The 23,821-nt window shown below is 39.3% G+C and overlaps 1 protein-coding gene across 1 annotated transcript in view; it reads left to right on the forward strand.

Annotated features, from left to right (window-relative positions):
- The first annotated feature begins 457 nt into the window (after positions 1–457).
- Positions 458–23,821, forward strand: part of SOAT1 (sterol O-acyltransferase 1) — a 47,160-nt gene continuing 23,796 nt past the window's right edge. Inside the window, exons 1-3 of the mRNA XM_079761033.1 lie at positions 458–668; positions 12,602–12,724; positions 22,999–23,057. Coding sequence (XP_079617159.1) covers positions 12,610–12,724; positions 22,999–23,057 — 174 coding nt within the window. The 5' untranslated portion in view covers positions 458–668; positions 12,602–12,609. The remainder of the gene's footprint in view (positions 669–12,601; positions 12,725–22,998; positions 23,058–23,821) is intronic.

Consider the following 23,821-nt stretch of genomic DNA (forward strand, 5'->3'; position numbering starts at 1 on the left):
GCTGAGGGCCGCATACAGTCCCGTATGGTTGACAAAGAAGCATCCCACGACAAACGCTTCTGACTAGCGCTTCTGTTTTGTTCCTAGAGGGTCAGTGCGAACGGCAAGGATCCTCAGTTTTAGAAGCGGCTTCCGCGAGTCTCCAGAAGAGGCACCCGTCTCGCCAGTCCCGTGCAGCCGTGCGGGGCGCCTCTTCGGACTCGCAGGAAGTTGTCTCGGTCCCATACCTGCCGCACATCGGATCGCTAGGGCAGAAATGGAAAGCAAGCTGCCGCCGCCGCCGGCGTCACGGCCCGCTGGAACCCAGCTCCCCGCGCACCGCTCCAGGGCCAGCAGGGGGGGGGGGGGGGCTCTCGCCAGGCCGACACGCGCGCGGAAAGGGGCGGGGCTGCCGTGGGCGGTGGGCGGAGCCTGTGGCTGCCGGGCCACCAATGAAATCCTGAGCCGGCGCGGGGCGTGCGCGTGACCCTGCTGAGCGGGCCGCGAGGCTGGGGGCGGAGGGGCCGGCAATCGGGCGCTTTATCTTAGTCTGCGGCCGGGCTTGCGGCGCTGCCGGCCTCGGACACCCTGAGAGCTGCGCGGAGCTGACCTGCCTGCCGGCCGCGCTCTGACGGCCTCCCGGCCCTGCCTTCCTTGCCGAGGTCCCCGCTGCCGGGCTCCGGCCCCAGGTAATGCCCTTGCTCCGGATCCGATCCTCACTTCCCGCCCGGGTCCACCCACCCCGGCCGAGAGGAAGGGGATGGAGGCGGTGGCTGCAGCTCCGGCCCCGCGGGCCGGGCCTGGTCCTGGGATGGGGGGCGGAGGAGGCGGCGGCTCCGCCTGGGCAGTTTGGGTGATGGAGAGGGCGGGAAAGTTACCATCGGGCCCCCGGTGGCGGGCAGCATTGGCGATGGCTTTGGTGTCCCACACTGGCTGTGGCATCTCTCAAGTCGGTAGTAAAGAAAGTTATAACGTAGAAGACATTTTACTCCTTAAACCAAAAATGCACTCTAGAAGTCAGCTTCTAATTGATTGAGGGGGGGAAAAAAAACACCCCAAAACAAAAAACATGTGCGAAGGGATGAATGACATTTCAATACATCTAAATGTGCTTGCCTTGGCACCAAAGCCTTCAATTAAGCTCATCATTTAGTCTTAAATATTATAATGTAATTAAGTTTCTGTGTCTCTTAATACTAACAGCCACGCAACTTAGGTGACATGTCTGTTTAGAAGTTATTTGTAAGGAAGAAACAACTAGAAACTCTATAGTCTGTATGTATATGTAGATTAAGTTTATTGGCCACTTCTTAATAATTAAGTGGCTGCCATCTGTTTAAACTGCTTTTTTATTTTTCAGAGTACTTGCCTTCCTCTTGACATAGAATTAAACTTGAAACCTTCCCCCCCCCCCCCCCTTGCTATAATTTAGACGGTTTGGATGAGTGACTTGTTAGGGAAATTTGTGTGTTGTCTAGACATGAGAATGGATTTTGGAAGGAGCTTTGAGACATTCAAGAGTAATCACCTAATAAAAAAAAGTAATCATTTAAAAATACATGTGTCTCAATGCATCACACTCGTCGAACTCTCAAAGATTTCCCATTTCTCATTAGCGTAAAGACCAAATTACGGCTGCCACCCTTCCTATCTCCAGTTGATTTGGGGCCACTTTTCCTTTGGCTCTCTGGGCTCAAGCCACACGGGTTTTATTTTTGTTCTAAGAAAGCCTCTTTCTCTTTAAGATCTCCACCTCTTAGGCACTCTTCTCTCCCTTCCTCCAACTCCTCCTATGCATCCTTCATTATCAGCCCAAATACCACTTCAGAGAACCAGTCCTGTCCTGGTGAAGTTCTCCCAGCACTCTGTTTTCCTTAGCTGCAGTTAATTATCCATTGTAGTTCGCTGCATTAGTTCCTTAGATGCTTTGTTTCCTCTACTAGCATGTACATTTCATGAACGCTAACTAGTCCATCTTATTTATGTCTGCATTCTCTAGAGTCTGGCCTAGCACCTGGCACAAAGAAAGAATGAATGAATTGGAGGACAGAGGAAGGAACTTTTGAATAGGAAATAATTAAATAGGGAAGAGTGCCTGTTTCCTTTGGGAAGGAAGTGGAAAATGCTTTTAATAAATTTATTTTTGGAATTTATCACATAAGATTAGTAAATATGGTGACCATACAGATGTTTGAGAACCTGTCTGTGTTCTTTAGTTTTGCTAATTGACTGAATGACCTAATTCTTTGATATGTAAATATTGTGGGGTTGTATTGGGCAAATCTATGTTTTGAAGGAAGAGGGAGAAATTTTATGTTTTGGATTGTAAATTTATCTGCGGTTGTTTCTCCCCTCCGCCCCACACCCCTTCCCCCACTGAACCCGGGTGTGATATAGCAAAGTTCTTCACTGAGAGTAGGTGCTCAATGTTTATTTGTTTTATAGATGTATGTAGGTTCTTTTGCAAGCTTTATTAATAGGAACATTATAGGCAGGCTAAAGTTGACACTTCTTTTAACTTGGTTCATTTGTTTCTCAAATCAGTTCTTTTTGTTTTGCTTTTGTTAAACAGAAAACCCCGGGTCCAGTATGGCAACATTTTTGCTGAAATCCCATGATCCCAAATCTAGATTTAATACCTGATCTGATTGCTGTTTTGATCTCTCCCAGAAACAATCTTAATCTACCTGATAAGACCCCTGCCTTCCCCTACGGGAAGGTGTCCTTGCCTGAAATAGTCCACTCTTAACTTCTTAGTACCACTTATCAGAGTACCCTTCTAGTTGCTAATGAGATGCTGTCCAATTGAATCGCTTAATAAAAACAATTAGATCTTCAGATTTACTCAGCTGAATTTTAATACTTTTTTTTCATTTTTAAAAAAAGACAATCAGAAATGAATACAATAACTGAAATGAAAAATACATTAAGTGGAATCAACAGCAGATTATTAACACTTTACTAAGCCAAGTTAGATGCTATTAAACTGAATATTACAAAACCAATGCATAGATTAGATTCTTAAGAAATAATTGTTTAATCAGTGTGTTGTATTTTAAAATAGTTATCTAATCAGCTTTATGTCATCTTGGGTATAAATGTTTCCACTGCTACTTACTTAAGGCTATGTGACTTTGAACAAGTTTCATAGCATTTCCAAATCTTTTGTGTCTTTTAAAATGGAAATGTTAAATGAGATATGTGATGTACTGAACCCGGTGTCAAGCACAGTAAGTGTTATTGACTTAGTAAAAATTAATGCCTGGTGTCTTCATTGCTGGATCTCTTGCAAGACTAGTCTTATGATTAGTGTTTTCACTTCCTCAGCTCATTTTGCAACCCAGTCCAATACATTTCTTTGTCCTTCCTGAAACTAACTGTAGAAGTAAATCACAGCTATTAATGTCCCCAAATTGTGAAATATTACCATCCTTTTTTTTCTCCATTTAAAATACTTATTGATTTTTTAAAAATATATTTTATTGATTTTTTACAGAGAGGAAGGGAGAGGGAGAGGGAGAGGTAGAGGGATAGAGAGCTAGAAACATTGATGAGAGAGAAACATCCATCAGCTGCCTCCTGCACACTCCCCACTGGGGATGTGCCCGCAACCAAGGTACATGCTTTTGATCGGAATCGAACCTGGGACCCTTCAGTCCGCAGGCCAACGCTTTATCTACTGAGCCAAACCAGATAGGGCTAAAATATTTATTGATTTTAGAGAGAGGATAGAAGGGAAGGAGGGAAGGAGGGAGGGAGGGAGGGAGGGAGGGAGGGAGGGAGGGAGAGAGAGAGAGAGAGAGAGAGAGAGAGAGAGACTTGGATTTGTTGTTCCACATATTTATGCATTTATTAGTTGCTTCTTGTATGTGCTCTGAGAGAGAGAGAGAGAGAGAGAGAGAGAGAGAGAGAGAGAGAGAGAGAGAGACTTGGATTTGTTGTTCCACATATTTATGCATTTATTAGTTGCTTCTTGTATGTGCTCTGACCAGAGATTGAACCCGTAACCTTAGAGTATCGGGACGATGCTGTAACCAAATGAGTTACCCGGTTGGGGCCTCCATTTTTTGGTCCTTCTTAAATTTTCCTTGATACTGACCATAGAGTACATCTTGAATCGTCTAACTTCATTTCGAACATTCCTTGCTTCTAGTTCTCCTAAGCCTTGCTTTTTAAGGGTTCTTTAATTCCCTTATGATATTGGGGGAATTACTCAACCACCTGTAAAATGGGATATTAGTACCTGCCTACCTGCACAGGTGGTTGTGAGAACTAAATGAACCATAGTGTAAAATTAATATTAGTTTTATTATTTCCTAGGTGACTTCTTGACTTATGGTCTCCCTGGGAGACCTCCTTCCTGTGCCTTGGCCTCAGCTGCTGCCTGTATATACTGATGAATCCCAGATTTCCATCTTCATTCTGAACTTGTGTGTTCATCTGCCTGTTGGTCATCATCACTTGGCTGACCCACACCCACATCATGTTAAATTTGTCTATTCCTTTCTCCTCTAAAGTTGCTGAGTTAGAAAACTCACTTGGGATCTGTATTTACAACTGCCTTCTGGATATAGCCATCTGAATATCTCATAGATGCCTCAGATTAATGTTTGTAAATTTATCTCCCTTATCTCTTCTTTCTTCATTTGTTCACTTAGTAAACTCATGTCATTTGATCCTTACTTCAGACCTTTATCATTTTTTGTGTGAGCTCTGTTCTCCCTGTCAATATCTCCTTTCATAGCACAGCTGTCATATTGTCACCTGAGTTATCTTACTAAACGACAAATGTCAAGTCACCCTGTTATTTAAAAAACGATCAGCTCCTTGTTTGTGTGCTAAGTTCCAGACTCCTTGGAATGGCCTCGTAAAGGCCTCTGGCTTTTATTTTTGCCCTTCTGCTTGCTCTGTGCTCAGCTTTATTCCTTCTCTTCCTTTAAGATTTAAACTAAATTGTACTTTCTTCAGGAAACCTTTTCTAATTGCCCCTAAGATCAATTGGCCACCAGGCTGAACTGCCTTCATACTATATGATATCTCAACGACTGTTCTGTAATGCCATGAGGTGTTATAATTACATTTTAATGACTTTTGCCCACTGGATTTTCACTTCTGGAGGGTACAGACTATTGTGGTAATCTGTGTATCCTAGGGCTTGGCACACACCTCAATAAAATGTTTGAAATAATGTTTGAAAAACATTTTTAGGCAAATTGCCTTACCTTCTGTATTTAAACTATCACAGCCTTTTAAAGATTGTCAAGGTCATTAAAAACATGAACACAGTCTGTACTTGTTCATTTTTTTTCTATAGTGTGCTCTCTTTCCATCCTGTTTTGATGCCTGGCAAACTTCTATTTCTTCTTTTGAACTCTGGCTCTAATGCTACTTCCTCCATGAGGACTTGTTTGACTTCCCTAAGTAGTTATCCCTTCTCTTGACACATTGTGTTGTGTGTGTGTGTGTGTGTGTACAATGTAATGGGGTAGACCTCTGTTACTACAACATGTTCATCTAACATCATTGTAGAAAGAGGTGCTTAATATACATGAATTTTATTTTCAGATAATTGATTGGCACATATCTTTTAAGTGTCAGAACTTAAGAAAGATTTTTAGTCTAAATTGCCTTGCCTTCTATTTTTAAACTACCATAGCCTTTTAAAGATGGGCCAAGGTCACTAAAGCATGAACTTCAGCTAAGGTCTGCCTTGATACAATGATGTATGAGGGGACGCATAAGAAACAACTCCTTTGATCACACTAAAAACAAAACATAAAACTTCTACTTGTTCTCTCTTCTTTTAATGTTGAGTCATACTTTTAAAGTTTTCTTTCTTTACTGACATTTACAACTATGTTTCTGGCAGTCACTACTTTTTTTTTTTTTTTTTCTGTTTGAAAATGGGGACAGGATTTACCCCAACTATGGTTATTGTTAACAGTAAAGGAGATAATGTACACAAAGTTCTTATCAGAGAGTAGAAAATAGTAAGTACCCATTAAGAGAACTTACTAACAATTCTGATCATGTTTATTCTAATTATTTGAATTGTTTCAGGAGAACAGTCGCTCAAGTTTGAGAGATTTCCAATGGAGTAAAGGGTATGGCATTTGCCAGCAAATTGTTTTTCAGAGTCTCTTAGGTAACCTAAGGTTAGAATTGGGTCCTGAATGGCAAATGTTGATGAATAGTCTTAAGTTCTAGAACAGATCATTTTTATGTATATACTTACAACTTAAATCCCAAACTAGGTAAATATCCTTATTGACCTAGTTATATAACATCATTATATTTATCATTTAATATTAATGGGTAAAGTTAGAAAGAAAAGGGAACATCAATTCCAGCTGTTATACTAGCCTATTAATGATTGTTTCATGGACATGTGAAGCACAATTGTTTTATTTTTTTAATGTATGTGAGAATGCTTGGTACCCATTTATTAATTCATTCAACAAATGAGTAGATATATTCCAGTTATAGTTCTAGATACTTGGGTAAAATGGTGAACTAGACAAAATTCTACTTTTCATGGGGATTATAGTCTTGTGGGGTAGATAGATAATAAGTGCTATAATGTATTGGGTAGTAAGTGTTTTTAAGAAAAAGCAAGGTAACGAATAAGAGTAACAGGGCGTGAGATTGTTTATTTTAGTTGAGCAGAGAACTTGAATGAAGTGAAGGAGAAAGCCTCGAGGATAAGCTGTGGGAATGAGCTTGGCTTGCTCAAGAAATAGCAAAAGGCCAAAGTAACTAGAGTAGAGCAAGTGAGAGAATTGTAGTAGGAGGCTGAGGGTGCTGGAGGGAGAGGGTAGGTGGTGAGTGGCAGATCACGGAGGAGTTACTAGACAATGATGAGGACTTAAAACAACATCCAATGTTTGAAGGATTTGGAGCAGGGGAGTGACTTGCTCTGACATCTTTAAAAAGGATTACCCTGGGTGTTACGTTAAAAAATAGTGCAGAAGGGAGGAATTGAAGAGAGTCCAGTAGGAGGCTACTATAGTGAGAGGTGGCAGTGGCTTAGACTGTGGTGAAGGTGGTAGATATGCCGAGAAAAGATTAGAATTGGGTATATATTTTGAAGGCAGAGTAAATTGGACTTGCTGTTGGATTGGATAAGGGAGATGAAAGAATCAAGGATCACTTTCTAGTTTTGTTTTTTTTAATCCAGGCAATGATGGACTGTTAGTCCCATTGACTGAGATGGGGAAGGCAGTAAGAAGAATGGAATTGGAGGGAACCTCAATAATTCAGTTTTGATCATGTTGTGCGATGCCTATGAGACATCTACTTGAAGTAGGCCTTTGGATATGAGCCTGGAGCTCAGAGAAATGTGGGCTGGTGTGCGGAGAAGGGAATTAAAGAATTTGTGTGGTGGTATCAGAGTAAGTGAACTGGTGGTGTTCAGAGGGTTAGATGCTGGAAATCAGAATTATGGACATGGAGCAGTTATTGGTGACAGCAAGTTCTAGGGGAAGGTGTAATAGACATAGGAACAGCTTGCTAGAGACAAGAAGTCGAGATTGAAAGACAGGGTATTGGATGGATCTGTGTACATGGGTGATGAAGTGTGGAAGAATTAGTGAGGGGATGGGGCGTGAGTGAGGTGGTGTTCATCTCCTCCGTGAATGAGGGGAGTGATCAGGAAGATAGCACATACTTGCAACAGGAGAGGTATCAGTTGAGATAATCTGGCTGACCTGGGGAGGAGAGAGGTGACCTGGAGATAATAGGACACAAGGAGGAGAACTCCCCTTCCAGGTGCTGTGTTAATGGGAGGGCAAGAAAACACTATGGTACACCTCACATAGGATCAGTGTTCCATGTTAGCACTTAGAAACCATGTAGCATTAATTACAGTTTGAATTTTTGACTTTGCAACAGCTCAAGTTGTTTGCCTAGCTACTCTCTAGATTGGTTTACTCTGGGTGTTATGTTAAAAAATAGTACAGAAGGGAGAAATTGTCATTTCGTTCAGTTCTATTTTAGATGAGTGGTCAAAAGGTCTTCTCTCTTTCCTCCCTCACCTGGGTGAGTGCAGTGTCTGCTCACTGGCCCTTTGCTTGCACTCTTGACCTCATTGTGGTCTGCTCTCCATACAGAGGTCAAAATGATCCATCTGTCTAGAGAAGGAACAATTGAGCTGAGCATTACTATAATTTGCCTCTATTTTTGTTGCTGTAACAGCTATACACTGTTAGCTGACATGCATGGCAGGAGGAACTCAATTTAGACATCATCTCATAATTTTACCATCTACGTGATCTAAGGATTTGGTCAGAATTGAGGTGAGCCATTTTAAGTAATAGTTATCCTTCCTAACATTGTATGTATGACAATAATAAAATGTTAATATTACCTTGAAAACCACATGATGTTTGAGCTGCACTTGAGGAAGTATGTAACTATAGCACTTTATTTACCCTTATTTAGTACATCATAAAGCAAACAAGTAGAATTTGAGGAATGACATGGCTTAATGTTTGACTGTGTCATTTAGCATACAGGAGGTACGTGTGTAGATATCAGATCACTTAATTCTTTACAGCTGGTTGTTAATAAAATGTTGGCACTTTAGTGCATATTATCATACTTTTTTATGATGATAAACTGCAGTAGCATTTATATTAATTTTCTAGATGAAGAAACAGATTGAGAGAGTTTGGAAGGTTTACCCAAGTACATAATGATAAGATGGAGCAAAGATGTAAACCGTATTCTGATACCAAATCCTGTGCTTTTCCACGGTTACAGTTCTCACTTCCTGCTAATAGAGGAATTTGAGGCCAGCGGCATTCGTATAGACTCTGATAAAAAGGTTTTGTTATGAAGTTAGGATTTTCTTCTTTGGCTCACTTCTAAAATAAGTAGGTGGAATTATGGCAGTGTGATGGTGCAAACTTAGGACTGCTGTTTTAGCTTTTGATGTAAGGCTTCATTCTTTAGATGAGGCTGATGGTTCCTAATTTCATGACAAAGGTCTTTTTCTACAGGGTATCCAGGCTGAATTTTTTTTTTTTTTTGTCTATTAGACATCATTTATTTGTCAAACTTGGTTTAGTAAGTATTTTTTTTCACCTCTTAATCAGTGCTTTTAATCAGCATGAGAACTGATTTCCCACTGAGTTGATAGACTCATCCAAAAGCAAAGTGACATTGTTTTTGTTAGCCCATATTGTTTTATGTGACAAATGTATAATTTTTTTTTTCATTATCGAAATAGTTAAAGTAGTTTTTGCATACCTTTAAGAGTCCCAGGGACCCCCATCCCCCAATTAAGAGCAGTTGTAGATCTTATTTTGGAGTAGGATGTGTAAAGGTGTTAACAGTAAAGATGATGCTTACTGGCTTCCTCCTAGCATATATTTTCCTCTTGATTCTCTTAGAGCATTGTATCCTTTTACTTAAGATAATGGGTTGTGGTATTAACTGATACATCCACTTTCTGTATAATGCATGCCTGCCATGCTCCAGGGACTCCCCACTAGATTTGGGGATTCAAAGAGTAAATACCATGTAGTCCCTGTCTTTGAAGAGCTTATGCTAGTGTAAGGGAGACAGCATTGCTCTCTGAGTATAGTAGTACGGTGTTAGTCACAGTGGGAGCGCCGAGGAATGTGAGATGACTGGTGGTGGTCAAAGGAACCTTCGCAGAGGACACGGGTCTGGTGATTACAGGATAGGCTGTGGAATCCGGTAGTTCTGGTTTTGAATCCCAGTTGTGCTGTTAGAGAATCATATGATTTAGGGCAAGTTAAATCACTTCCCTAACAATATTTTTCTCATCTGTAAAATGAGGATAATACCTACTTTCTAACTTTGTAAAGATTTGATAAGAAAATGGAAAGGACTCAGCAGCACATGGTAGGTACATAATAGCTGCTCACTAGGTCAACGCTGCAGTTGTTATTACTATTGCTGTTCCTGCTGCTGTGGTTGTGACTCTTACTTTGAAGGGTGAGTAGGGTTAGCTAGATAAAGAAAGGCAGAGGAGAATGTGCTTTCTAGAGACAGGAAAGAGGGTAATAGAAGACATGGTGACCAAAGACATTTGAGGAATAAGGTAATCGTAACTACTTTAAAGATTATATTGAAATTAAAATACGTCATACATGTATAGTAAAGCACATAAGGACTCAGAAGTAGAGTCCGTTTTTAATCCACTTTATCCCCTGTGTAGTTCCTTTTTTAAACATCTGGGTTCTTTTTGCATCTCTCAATCTCTATGGTTTCCTTCCCTGATTTCTTTTCTACTTCTTGATGTGTTACCTCAAGATGTGTAGGACTTCTTTCAGAGTTTAGTTGTCTGTTCTCACTTCTCTGATCTTTTCTGTTGGAGAACTAGAAGCTCTTCTGGCTTCCTCTGTCACTGTCACACAAATGCCTTTCAGATTTGTCAGTTGCCCTTACCTCTTTCCTAGATTCCTCTCAATTAGATCTAATTGGTCTCCTAAAAGTTCTACTTGACATCTACCCTTCCATAATTGTTTCATTTGTTCAATTTCAGAAAATATTGGAAGGGGACTGATCTACATTTGTCAGATTTTTACTTTGTCAAGCAGTGATATTTAAGAAAACAATCAAACTCCCATGTACTACATTTCATACAGAAAAGAACAATTTAACCTAAAAGTTTAGAAAGATGGTAATCTTAGAATTTAAAAATATGTAGCTTTAAAACTAATGTAGTGAGTACTTCATTATTTTTCTTTTTGCTTCAGATTAATGAAAATGTAATATATAATAAACACTGCTTTGGAGTAAGCCTTATTCTGTCTTGACATTGATCTGTCCAAAATTTGACTTTGATCATATTTTTCAGTGCTTAAAATGGCTCACCACTGTTTAACAGAAAGAAAAAAAATTCCTCATTTCTTAGGCCTTTACAATTTGATTCCAGCTCTCTTTTCTAGTCTTTCCTCTTGTCATATTTCTCTTTTATCAACTTTAAAAAAATTGAAATAGTGTTGTTTGGCTTGGACCTGGATTCAAATATGACCCTGTCATTAGCTGTTTGGTCTCCACAGGTTACTGTAATGAGGAGGAGGAAAGCAGCCCTTGGCACTTGGGGGCCGCACGGGGGCTGTCAGCTAGGCCTCGGTGATGCTGCGAGATAGCCGGTGCTTAAAGCTAGCTCTTGGTGCTCCGTTGAAAACAATTTCATTGACCGTAAACATCAGAAAAGGCATTCTGTGACCACGATGGGTCAAGACAAAAACAAGTCCATGCCATCATCATGTCTGAACACAAACAAAACATGATCATTGTCCAAGTCACAAAATTTCCAGCATCTTCCTCCCTAGAGTAACATCAGTTAGGGTTTCTGCTTTATCAATTTCAGCTTTATCTTTCTTCTAGGGAGCCTTCCTATAGAGATTTCTTGAGAAACCCAGTCATAGCATTGTCTTGGCTTTCTGACAGCACCCAAGCAACAATGAACCTCTGCTTCTTTGTACTCTCACCCAAAATCACCTAGCCAAGTTCCAAATCCTAAATAAGGCAGTTCTAATACTCCCTTACTGAGTCACCCCACAGTTTCCCATGGTGTGCGTTCCTAATAAACCCACGTTGTGCAACTGGTGTGGGGGTGGAAGGTATTGACAGTAACTACTTTGAGCCTTATTTTTTTTTTTTTAATGATTTCAAGTAGCATTTTTTAAAATATATTTTATTGATATTTTTAGAGAGAGAAAGGGAGAGGGATAGAGAGTTAGAAACATCGATGAGAGAGAAACATTGATCAACTGCCTCCTGCACACTCCCTACTGGGTATGTGCCCGCAACCAAGGTACATGCCCTTGACTGGAATCGAACCTGGGACCCTTGAGTCCGCAGGCTGATGCTCTATCCACTGAGCTAAACCGGTTAGGGCGAGCCTTATTTTTTTCTCATATGGAAACCAGGAGTAACACCATCTGTTTTGCAGAGTTGTTATGAAGATTAGATGGGAAAACGGAAAGCACATAGCAGAGTCCTTGCACTTTGTAGATCAGGCGTCCTCAAACTACGGCCCGCGGGCCACATGCGGGTGTTTTTGCCGTTTTGTTTTTTTACTTCAAAATAAGATATGTGCAGTGTGCATAGGAATTTGTTCATAGTTTTTTTTAAACTATAGTCCGGCCCTCCAACGGTCTGAGGGACAGTGAACTGGCCCCCTGTTTAAAAAGTTTGAGGACCCCTATATGTAGATACTCAACAAAAGCTTGTTTCTTGTCCTCTTGTAATGCGTTCTGTTGTGATCTCTTGAACAGGGCTCCTTATTTTAACCCTTTCTTACCCATGAGTGCCCTATTCTCCTCCTTCAAGACTACGTCCAGATACCTTCTATTCTGTGAAACCTTTACATGATTTTTCACATACTTATGCCTTGTTCAATTAAAATGTTCTTTAAGAATGAGGGCTATGTTTAAATAAGAGCCTTTGAAACCAGTTACTTTATAGGGACTAATTTCTTCACATTTGTTATAGTATCTTGTACTCAGAAAATGCTTAAACATGATCAAAGTAAAACAGAAGGGAGAGAATATATCATTCTTTTACCTCTAAATATCGTGATATTGTGAAATTTTCCTAAACCAGATACTTGGTTCAAAACTTTTTGCATCTTCTTTCCTAGATAACACAATGGTGGGCGAGGAGATGTCTCTAAGAAAACGGCTGTCAAAGTCCAGTGACGATCCTGAAGAAAAGGAAGACCAGGGAAACCCTGCAAAGCAGGCCCCAGAGACACCTAGTAATGGTGAGGCTTTTAATTTTTTTTTTGAGGTGGATTAATGAAAGAGAGCAAATTCATGTTCTAGAACACTGAGCCATCTCTTTAGCTCTCTTTATTATACATGGATTTGCTGGCAGGCACTGCAAAGATGCAGAAGGGAAAACTATACTGAGAATGTAAAGGAACACCAATTTAATGGTTGGTCACAGCCACCTTAGATACTACTGGTGACACGGCACATCTCATAGAGGTGAGCTTTGATGTAAATGGAGTTTGCAATGTATACTTCAATGTAGGATTTATATTACATAGTGTTTCATGTAATGAATACATTAGAAAACAATCTCTTAATTAATTCAGTGAATATTTTTGGGGTATCTACTATGTTTTAGACACCATTCATCCATTTATTCATTTCTTCAACCACCTAACCTACCAATAATGATTGGTGCCCTGCTAGGTGCTTGAGGCTTACAGCAGTGATCAGTCCTCATGGAGCTCTGAGTTAAATGAATAACCCTCCATATGCAATGAACATAATTGGATTATTATGAATAAGTACTACTAATTACTCTCTTAACAGATGTAATGAGACTGAAAGTAATAACCAGGATAACTAACCTAGTTCACTACCGGCTATAAATCTTGGGAGAGGTAGAGAGATTAGGAAGTTTTATTCTTATATTCAAGTCTGTTTAGCACATGAATACAAAGATAAGTATGACATAGTACTTGTTAAGGTCAAGGTTTATACTTAAGATTGATAGCTCCAACTGATGTCATTTATTGCATCAGGCTATTTATTTTGCAATGACATTTGTATAGGTTTCATTTCAACAAGGATTTGAAAGTTTGAGGCTTGTTTGGTTAACAAATAGAAGTGAAACTTTGAGACAAGTTCTCTGGCATCATGAACTTCTTAAATAAAGAAACATTCTTTTGCTTTTCCGAGTTAAATTTAATTGTAAATATGAGCAGCTGGATCCCCAAAATGTTTTAGCTTACATTTGCATAATGAAGTTTATTGATTGCTGTACTCTTAATTAGCTACTTACGAAATATTTGTATTGCATATGGGCTAGTTTTAGTGTGATATAAAATGGGAAATTTGAGTCAATATTGGGTAGAAACATTCCCCTTTCATAATTTAGGGACTGGGTGATAATCCATTTTGTTTGTCTTAGATACAGAAAAATTAATTTTTATTGAAACTTTCTATCACCAGATACAATTTTCTCTTTATGTCCCAATTTAAATATGTGTTTAAATTACTCTAATTTCTACATATTTTCAGTACTCCCCATTGTTTAGTTAATATTAAGTTTTAATTATTCCAGGTTTTAGATATTAAAAATTGAATTTTTAAGCTTACTAGTAAATTAAGTATGACCTCCTTCTTGGTTTAATGTTAAGTAATGCTCATCTGAAAATAAGATTGTGTTTCTCTACTTATTTAAATATTTGGTCACTTTGGGAAATAAGCAGGTGGGTAAAATGTGGCCTTTGAGTTTTAAGGACTTATAAGACAACATGCTACGCCAGTCCATGTGGCCCACCAACCAGGACCCAGAACATCTGCACCACCCGGTAGCTTATTAGAAACATCCCACCTCACATTTACTGAATAACATTTCATTTTAATAACATTCTCAGACGATTCATATGCATAAAGTTAGAGACATGCATCTTACTGGCAGTTTTCAATTGGGGCATTTATTAAAGTCAGGGCCTTTCAGAGAAACAAAACCAATCGGGTATATGTAGCTACATAGAAAGATTTATCATGAGGGATTGCCTAAGTGGAGGCTGAGCAGTCCCACAATCTTCTGTCTACACCAGGGAGCCAGTGCTGTAGGTCTAGTCTATTTTTTTAAACCTTAAGTTCGAAGTACTGAGAATCAAAGAAACAGGAGCAGCATTGTCCCAGGGCAAGTCAAGCAAGAAGAGCCTACGTGTCCTTCCTTTGCCTTTCATTCTGCTCAGGCCCTCCAGCATTGGAGAGGGTATTCTTCACTCAGTCCACTGGTTCAACCGCTTCTCTTTTCTGCAAACACCCAGACATAATGTTTTACCAGCTGTCTGGGCTTCCCTTAGCCCAGTCAAATTGACATACAAAGTTAACCATCCAAGGGAATATATAATTACTGTAGAATGAAAAGAAACCACCCAAACAAACAAAAACGGCCTCTTGGACCCCATTATAGATCTACTGAATCAGAATCTCAGGGGAAGGGTCCAGGAATGTTACGTTTGGAAAAGCTTGCTGGATAGTGCTGATTCACATCGCTGGCTGTGCACCACTGGTATCAAGAACTCTGAGACGCAACTAGAACTACCTTGTGATATATCACTTTGAGACAACCCCATCACTTTTCCCCGGCCCCGCCTGCTCAACTTCCTTCTCCCCTGGCCCCGCCTCTGCTCCTCCCTTCTCCCCCCCCCCCCCCCCCCCCCCCGCTTGCTTGCTTCTCTGCAGCTTTGCTCCCTTCTGCAGCTCTTGGCTTCTTTCTACGCTGTCGTGATATGCAAATTAGCCGTCATCTTTGTTGGGATAATTTGCATACTCGTCCTGATTGGTTGGTGGGTGTGGCTTGGTTGTAGCGAAGGTGCGGTCAATTTGCATATTTGTCTATTTTATATATATAATATTTGAACATAAAGAACATATTTTATAACATACTAGAGGCCTGGTGCACAAAATTTGTGCTCGGGGGCGGGGGGTGTCCCTCAGCCCAGCCTGCACCCTCTCCAATCTGGGATCCCTCTCACAATCCAGGACTGCTGGCTCCCAACCACTCACCTGCCTGCCTGTCTGATTGCCCCTAAACGCTTCTGCCTGCCAGCCTGATTACCCCCTAACCACTCCCCTGCCAGCCTGATGGATGCCTAACTGCTCCTCTGCCAGCCCGATTGCCCCTAACTGCCCTCCCCTGCTGGCCTGGTCACCCCTAACTGCTCTTCCCTGCTGGCCTGGTCCCCCCCAACTGCCCTCCCCTACAGGCCTAGTCCTCCTCAACTGCCCTCCCCTGCAGGCCTGGTCCCCCCCCCAACTGCCCTCCCCTGCAGGCCTGGTCCCCCCCAACTGCCCTCACCTGCAGGCCTGGTCACCCCTAACTGCTCTCCCCTGCAGGCCTGGGTCCCCCCAACTGCCCTCCCCTGCTGGCCCAGTCACCCCTAACTGCTCTCCCCTGCAGGCCTGGGTCCCCCACAATTGCCCTCCCCTGTAGGCTTGCCCCCCCCAAATGTCCTCCCCTGCAGGCCTGATCTCCCCCAACTGCCCTCCCTTGCAGGCCTGGTCCCTCCCAACTGCCCTCCCCTGCTGCCTGATCGCCCACAACTGCCCTCCCCTGCTGGCCTGATCATCCACAACTGCCCTCCCCTGCCGGCCATCTTGTGGCAGCCATCTTGTGTCCACATGGGGGCGGCCATCTTATGTGTTGGAGTGATGGTCAATTTGCATATCACTCTTTTATTAGATATGATTTTGTATGTCTCTCAGCCTTTTGTAATATATTTTGAAAATCCCTTGGCAAAAAAATGAAAAAAAATCATTTATTTTGTAATCTTGCCCCTTCATCCAATATATGCATCTAATCATAAAACTGACCAGTCCACATAGAGCCTTTATCTACTGAATAGGTTGAGGGTACATTCCCTCCCACCTCCCTTAGGATAAAGGCAAAAGTGCTGTACTTTCCGGCATATAAGATGACTGGGCGTATAAGATTTTCCTGGGTTAAAAAGTCGTTTTATACGCCGGAAAATACGGTACATTGGACTATATTGATGGTGTTAGATATAATGGATTAGATATATTGGACTACCATATTTTCTGGTATATAAAACGACTTTTTAACCCAGGAAAATCTTATACGCCCAGTCATCTTATATGCCGGAAAATACGGTATATTTGTTTTAGAAAAAGCAGATAAGCAAAAGTCCAAATGGTTGTGATTTTTCCTTGGATACATTCCAAGAAAATTGTTTTTAGGTCAAAGGGAATGCATATTATATGATTATTTTGGTAGAGATTGCCAAATATGTCCTCTGGAAATATTGCACTCCCAGTGGCAATATGGGAGTACCTGTTACTTCAAACTCTTTTCAGTCATGGATGATGTAACCTTTTGAGTAAATAATATGGTATTCTGAGAGATGAAAAATTTCACTAACTGGAAAAATGCTTTGTGTAACGAGAGGTAACATAGTTACCAGCAGAAATAAAGTTACTGAATATTAATTAATACTTTTTATAGCTTTTAAGGTCAAAAGAAGGAGATTGAATGTATTAGCTTATTATAGGAAGATTAGTCAAAAGAAATGGAAGATATTAGCTGGTACTTTCTTTGACAGCTTTTTAAACTTTAAAAAAGAATTATGCTAAAAGATCAGCCCATAAAGGTTTCAAATTTTAAGAGGGCCTATAAAATATTGTCAGTGATTATTGTTTTCTGGGGTGAAATGTATTTGAGGCAAATTTGTCTTCTAAGAGAATTGCTAAAAAATCATTTGGGTACAATTTTGCCCAGGCATAACGGGTACATTCAGTTTTAAATAATGGGGCATGAGGTACAACCTGACTATTTTGAAAGGAAGTCTATGATATGTTTTGCTTCTAATGATATATTCTTCCTGATTTTATCTCCATGTGTTGCCAAGACCCGGGGCAGGAATATAATCATAAATTGTAACAATTTTCTAATGGGGAAAATATTAATATGGTCCACTTTATGACAGTTTTTAAAGGTGTAGCTGCAAGAAATATGTATGGATAAAATGTTTGAGGAAAGAGCTTATATTTTTTAACATTTTCATTGTTCTACCAAGAACATTGTTGCCCCTGGCTGGGTAGGTAACTCACTTGGTTAGAGTGTTGTCCTGATATGCCAAGGTTTGATCTCTGGTCAGGACACATAAAAGAAGCAACCATTGAATGCATTAATAAGCGGAACAACTAATCAATATTCTCTCTCTCTCCTTAAAATCCTATATAATAAAGATGTAATAATAGTCGTTACACCGTGAAGCGTAACGACCGACCGAGTAATGACCGGATCACGGATCAGCAGGAGGGTGGGGCAGTGAGCTACAAGTGGGCAGCAGAGAGCTACAGGAGGGGGCAGGGCAGCAAGCTATGATGGAGAGTGCGGGGTGGGGGGGCGGCAGAGGGAGCTACAGGAGGGCGGCAGCGAGCTACTGGCTACAAGCAGGCGGTGGAGAGCTATAGGAGGGGGCAGGGCAGAAGCTATGGGGAGGGCTACAGGAAGGCAGGGCAGTGGGCGGAGACCTACAAGAGGGAAGTGGCAAGCTACTGGCACACGGATTCATGCACAAGGCTACTAGTCAATAATAAAACAAAGAACATTCTGGAATCTAGTTTTAATAACTTTATCAAAAGTTAAATCTTGGAATTCTAGGCACTTAGAATAAGGATTGGTCTTAGCTGTCATTTACTTATGCCCTTACATGCAACACATGCATCTGAGATTAAAGTCTGGTTACTGTCTCCAGGTTAGTCTAGTGTTGTTAAACACCTTTGATCTATCTGTGTATAAGGCAGTGTACCAAGTTTGCTAATAGTTCAGATAAATAAGATACTAAAACAGAAAGCAGTCCTATGTCATAAATAGGAGCTAAGTAAATTATAGTAACTAAATGGAATAGGAGACCAACAGGGTGAGGGGTACCTTGCTTTGGAATGGAAGGAAGTCTCACAGAAGTAGAATTTGGCCTTTGAACAAGAGACTGGGAGAGAGCTTTCAGGCCAGAAGATAGAGGTTCGCAAAGGCATGGAGTTTAAGACAATATAGATTATGTGTATGGTGTTTTGTTTGGGGCAGAGGGAGTAGTACAGATGGATTTGTGTTTTGTTTTCATAGATAGGAAGACAAAATTGGACAGGCCAGGAGGAAATGAGAAGGTAGGGCTTGAAGTCTTATTGCGTACGTAGTCATGACTGACTGCCTACGTAGTGGATGACTTATAGCCTGTTAGTGCTTAGATTTCCTCTTGCAGAACAAAGGAGGGCAAATGTGAAGGCACTTTTTACAATATATAACACTAGATTCATTAAGGTATTATTTTATCTCCTCATTGATGGTGCTGAAGCTCTCTGTCCCAGATCCTTAGGTAGCTTTACAGTTCTCTGCTATATATATAATAAATCAACTAAGAATTAAAATCTACATGAGATCTTTTTGTTGTGTTTTGTTTTTACATGAAATCTTTTAATATTTCTACCAGACATTCTCTCTTTGGATTTAAAAATGGGATCATATGGTGTTATAAAAGTTTAATGGTAATAAGGCTAATTCTCTTATTGCATATACAGGGGTGGACAAAAGTAGGTTTATAGTTATTTGTATGGAAAGAGACACACAGGTTATGATTATTGCAATAGTTTTATTAACTCTGTTTTGCATATTCACAACTGTAAACCTAGTTTTGTTCAGCTCTGTGTGGGTAACCCACACAGTTGATACAGGTGTGTGATAAAAGAAAAATAAACCAAAGTTAACTCTGATTGAGTAATATAGTTTCTGGATTTATTTTGATTACAGAGTAGAAATCTGTTTTTAGCTTTGAAAAAGTTATAGACCAATTGTGATTGGTATTTCCATTTATTGCTTTTGTAGATTATTCATATTACCCCCTTAAAATCTCAATCTGTTGTCCTCATGCTAAATACTGGGGCTATTTTCTCTTCATAGTCCTAATTTAAAAAATGCAAGATATTTTGGTTTCATTAAAAAATTGCTGAAATATGCTTATAAATTTTTAAGTTTTAAAGTAATATATACTAATTTAAAAATGCAAGCATCATAGAAAGTCATTAAGTAATAATTCTCCTTAAGTAGTCATGTTTTGTTTCTTTTCCTATATGTGGCATTGTGTTTGGAATATTTTCTGCAATTTGCTTATTCTAAACTTAGTAATTCTTAGACATCTTTTTATTCAGGATATGTATATAAGTATAATTCTTTTAAAAGTATCTGTGTAGTATTTCTGTTGCACAAATGCTTGGTAATTTATTTAACTTATTTCTGTGGATGGGCATTTAAATTATTTCCAAGGTTTCAGTATTATAATAGTGCTGTATAGAAGATCCTTGAAACAGTAGCATTGCTTACTAGTGCTAGTGTACTAGTACTTGTAGGATACATTCTTAAAAGTGAAATTGCTGAGTCAAAGAGTTTTTGCATTTAAAATTAAGATGTTACTAAATTTACTTTTTAAAATGTTACACCAGTTAATATTCCCATCTATATTGTTGCCCCATACTCTATATCCTGTTTGCAGTCAGACATCTCTCACAATCCTGATATGCCAAGGTTTGATCTTTTTTTAAACTTGCAATTTGATGGGAACAAAACACATAGCATAAGTTTGTTCTCATAAATTATAAGTGAGGTAGAGAACTTTTAAAATATACTTATTGACTATGTATTTCTTTCTTTAAAAGCTCTGTTCATGTCCTTTGCCCATTTTTGTACCCTATCTGGTGGCTATTATTTTTCTTTTCTTTTTATTTAAAGTGCTCTTCTCTATTAAGGAAATTAATCCTCTGATTATTATGTACTTTGAATATTTTTTAACTTGCTCTATGTTTTTTGACTTTGCTTATGGTGTGCCTTGCCACATTTAGTTTTTATGTAATCATGTATTTTATTGCTTTTAGATTTCTTGTCATGTAAGGAAGACAAATTTTTTACTTAGTGCTTTTCGGATTCAAATATTTGATCCATTTGAAATTTATTTTTAATAATAAGTGTTAGAGATCTCTAATATAGTTTTTCAAAATGGCTAGCTAAATTGTTTCAATGTTATCTATTAACTCTTCTTTTCTGTATGAATATTTGTATACTGACCCTTGTTTCTAGTTCAGAATCCACTTATTTATGGTCATGCAGACATGTGATTAGTTGAGATTTTTAGAAGGTTTTTGAGGTCAGTGGAGCAATAAAAGTGATAGATAGACTATAATTATTTTATCTCCGTTTTTGTTTTAAAGATAGATAAATATCTTTCAAGGAATAGTTCTAAATCCAATAGTTCTTTATCTGGACATAAAAGTACCTTTCCACATGACTCTTAGATTACTGATATCTCTGGAAGGCAAGGCGAGGCCGGGATGACCTTCTTCTAAGGCAGCAAATTTCAACATTTTTCATACCACAGCACAAATTAAGTAATTACTAAAATTCTGCAGCACACTAAAAATATATTTTTTGCTGATCTGACACAAAAATAGATGTAATTTTTATTCATTCACACTGGATGATTACTGTTGTGTTGGCTGTCATTTTTTTTAATTTGACAATTTTAGGGAAAAGAGGTCAGTACCTCTGACTAAATAGTCAGGTATTGAATGTTTTAAAAATTCTTGCAGCACACTGGTTAAAAATCGCTGTTCTAAAGCATACTTATTGAGAGTTTTTAAGAAAATGATTAGGATTTTAAAATGAATTTGAACTTCTAGGCAATAAAAATCTGTTAGTGCCTACGCACTAGCTAATTCTGTACTTGCTACAAGGAGACAAAAGAATATGTTTGTTAAAATAACTGAAACGAAGAATGGTTATTAGTCACTGCTTAGTACTCTTTAGTCATCTTTAGGAATTCAGTCACTATAGGCCTTGATTGTTTTTATTTTTAACTTTTTTATGATGCACATTGCATGACTAGAGCACAGAAAACCCCTAGTTTTACTTATTTGTTCAGTTACTTACTGGCCATGTGACTTGTGGTCAAGTTGTTTAACTTCTTTGATTCTTAGTTTCTTCATTTTTTAAAATAGATATGAAACCAACTCTTTTGCTTATCTACTGGGTTGTTATAAAGAATAAATGAGATGATGCATGATAAATAGTTCATAAATGTTGGCATTTGTAGCAGGTTTAATGAGGATGAAGATTTAGAAATTTGGGCTCCATTAGTAACCCCTGAAAGAGAAGAGTTGCAGAAATAGGTTGGGAATGAGTAGCTAGTGAGAAAGTGAAGATGGGAAGTGTAAACCACTTTGCTAGTGTCATCAGAGAATTGCACGGGTGGAATTTCTTTGTTGCTAGTGGGAGTAGGGTTCTTGGGATGCTGCTGGAATAAGAATTTCCAGAGCCCCCACGGGAGGATGAGATGTGGTAGAAAGCTTTATTTGTGTGGAGTTATATCCCTCGGTTTCTTAAGTCCCAATTTCCTTGAACCAGTCCTGGAAAAGGTGCAGTGCAGCTGGGGATCCAGCAGAGCTGAAAGCAAAGCCATTCTATTATTTCTTCAGGAATTATTCAAAAAATGTTTAACGAGAGCTTATTTTATGTATGTATGTATATATATATATATATATATATATATATATATATATATATATATAATTAATTTCAGAGAGGAAGGGAGAGGGAGAGAGAGATAGAAACATCAATGTTGAGAAAGAGAATCATTGATCAGCTGCCTCCTGCATGCCCCACACTTGGGATCGAGCCTGCAACCCCGGCATGTGCCCTGACCGGGAATCAAACTGTGACGTACTGGTTCATAGGTCGATGCTCAATCACTGAGCCATGCTAACTGGGTAATACTTATGTGTTTTTTATTATGGCCATCCTAGTGCATAGGAAGTGAAATTTCATTGTGATTTTGAATTGCATTTCCCTGATGACCAGTAATGTTGAACATCTTTTCAAGTGGTATTGGCCATTTCTATATCTTTCTTGGAAAAATGTCTGATTAGATACATTGCCTATATTTAAATTGGATTATTTGTCTTTATATTTGAGTTGTAAGGATTCTTTATATATTGTGGCTGCAAGATCCTGATTATATTTGTAAATTCCTCCCCCCTCCCCCGCATTCTGTGGCTTGTCTTTTTATTTTCTTGATAGTGTCCTGTCTTTTGCAGCAAAAAAATGTTTTTGTTTTTTTAAATATTAAAGTCCAATTTATCTATTTTTTTTAATGTTGCTTGTGCATTTTTAGTCACAGTTGCAGGATCCACTCAGAGAATCTAATTTCCCATGCTGTCAGAATTGTATCTTATTGCATTATATGATTAATATATAGTTGTAATTACTGTGTATACATATAGTAGTTTTTTTTTCTTCTTAGCATTTTTATGTATAAATTTCCTTCTGTTTATATTACTCACGCTTCATTTTCAGGAGCTGTCATGTTTCGTGGTAGTACCGTAGTTTACATAGTCATCCTTTCTGTTTGTTTGGTTTTCAACTTCATGATTTAAATAGTGCTGGTGGGGAAAAAATTGTGCTGGTATCCATCAACTTAAAAAGTTACTTTTTTTTCCTTAGGCCGGGTTGACATAAAAGAGATAATTGCAAAGAAGAAACAGTTGACAGCAGAGGCAGAGGTAAGTAACTCCCTCTTCCAGAAACGAAAATGTAGAGTGTGCCCTGGCTGGTTTTGCTCGGTGGATAGAGCGTCAGCCTGCGGGCTGAAGGGTCCTAGGTTCAATTCCCATCAAGGGCATTTGCCCAGGTTAAGGCTTGATCCCCAGTAGGGGGCCTGCAGGAGGCAGCCAATCAATGATTCTCTCTCATCATTGATGTTTCTATCTCACTTTCACTCTTCCTTCCTCTCTGGAAAAAAAAAAAAAAGTAGAGTGTTGGGGTAAAGAGTTTTGTTTAGTAAATTTTTAATGATAAAGTCTTTAAAGAATTATTTACCTTCTTATCAGCTGACATTGTCCTTCTATGGAACAGGAACATAAGGCCTGCTGCCTTGTCATCCTACATAAGAACCAGGTTGCTCTTTTCCCTTCTATCCCATCCATCACTGTCATTTTTCTGACTTTGACCAACAAAACTTGGTTTTAGTGAAGCATATTAAAGTTGAATTTCTATATGAATGTCTGTGTAGGTACTTTGTGAAAGTAGCAAGGTTCATAGAAATCATAGGCTTCCAGTAAATGATCAATCTGAATCCAGAAGCAGATTCCCTGTTAGGGATGTAGGGAAAATATCAACTAAAAAACAACAACGTGGAGCCATTTCAAGCTGGGCAAACAGTCTGTGAATCAGAATTGAGCAATGCCCTCAGGAATTCTGGAGGACAAAGAACAATTTAAAAAAATACTGTGTGTGCTTGAATGTAAGTTGACTTCAAGGCAGCCTC

This window comes from Cnephaeus nilssonii (genome assembly GCF_951640355.1).
Source record: "Cnephaeus nilssonii genome assembly, chromosome: 21".
NCBI classification, from domain to species: domain Eukaryota; kingdom Metazoa; phylum Chordata; class Mammalia; order Chiroptera; family Vespertilionidae; genus Cnephaeus; species Cnephaeus nilssonii.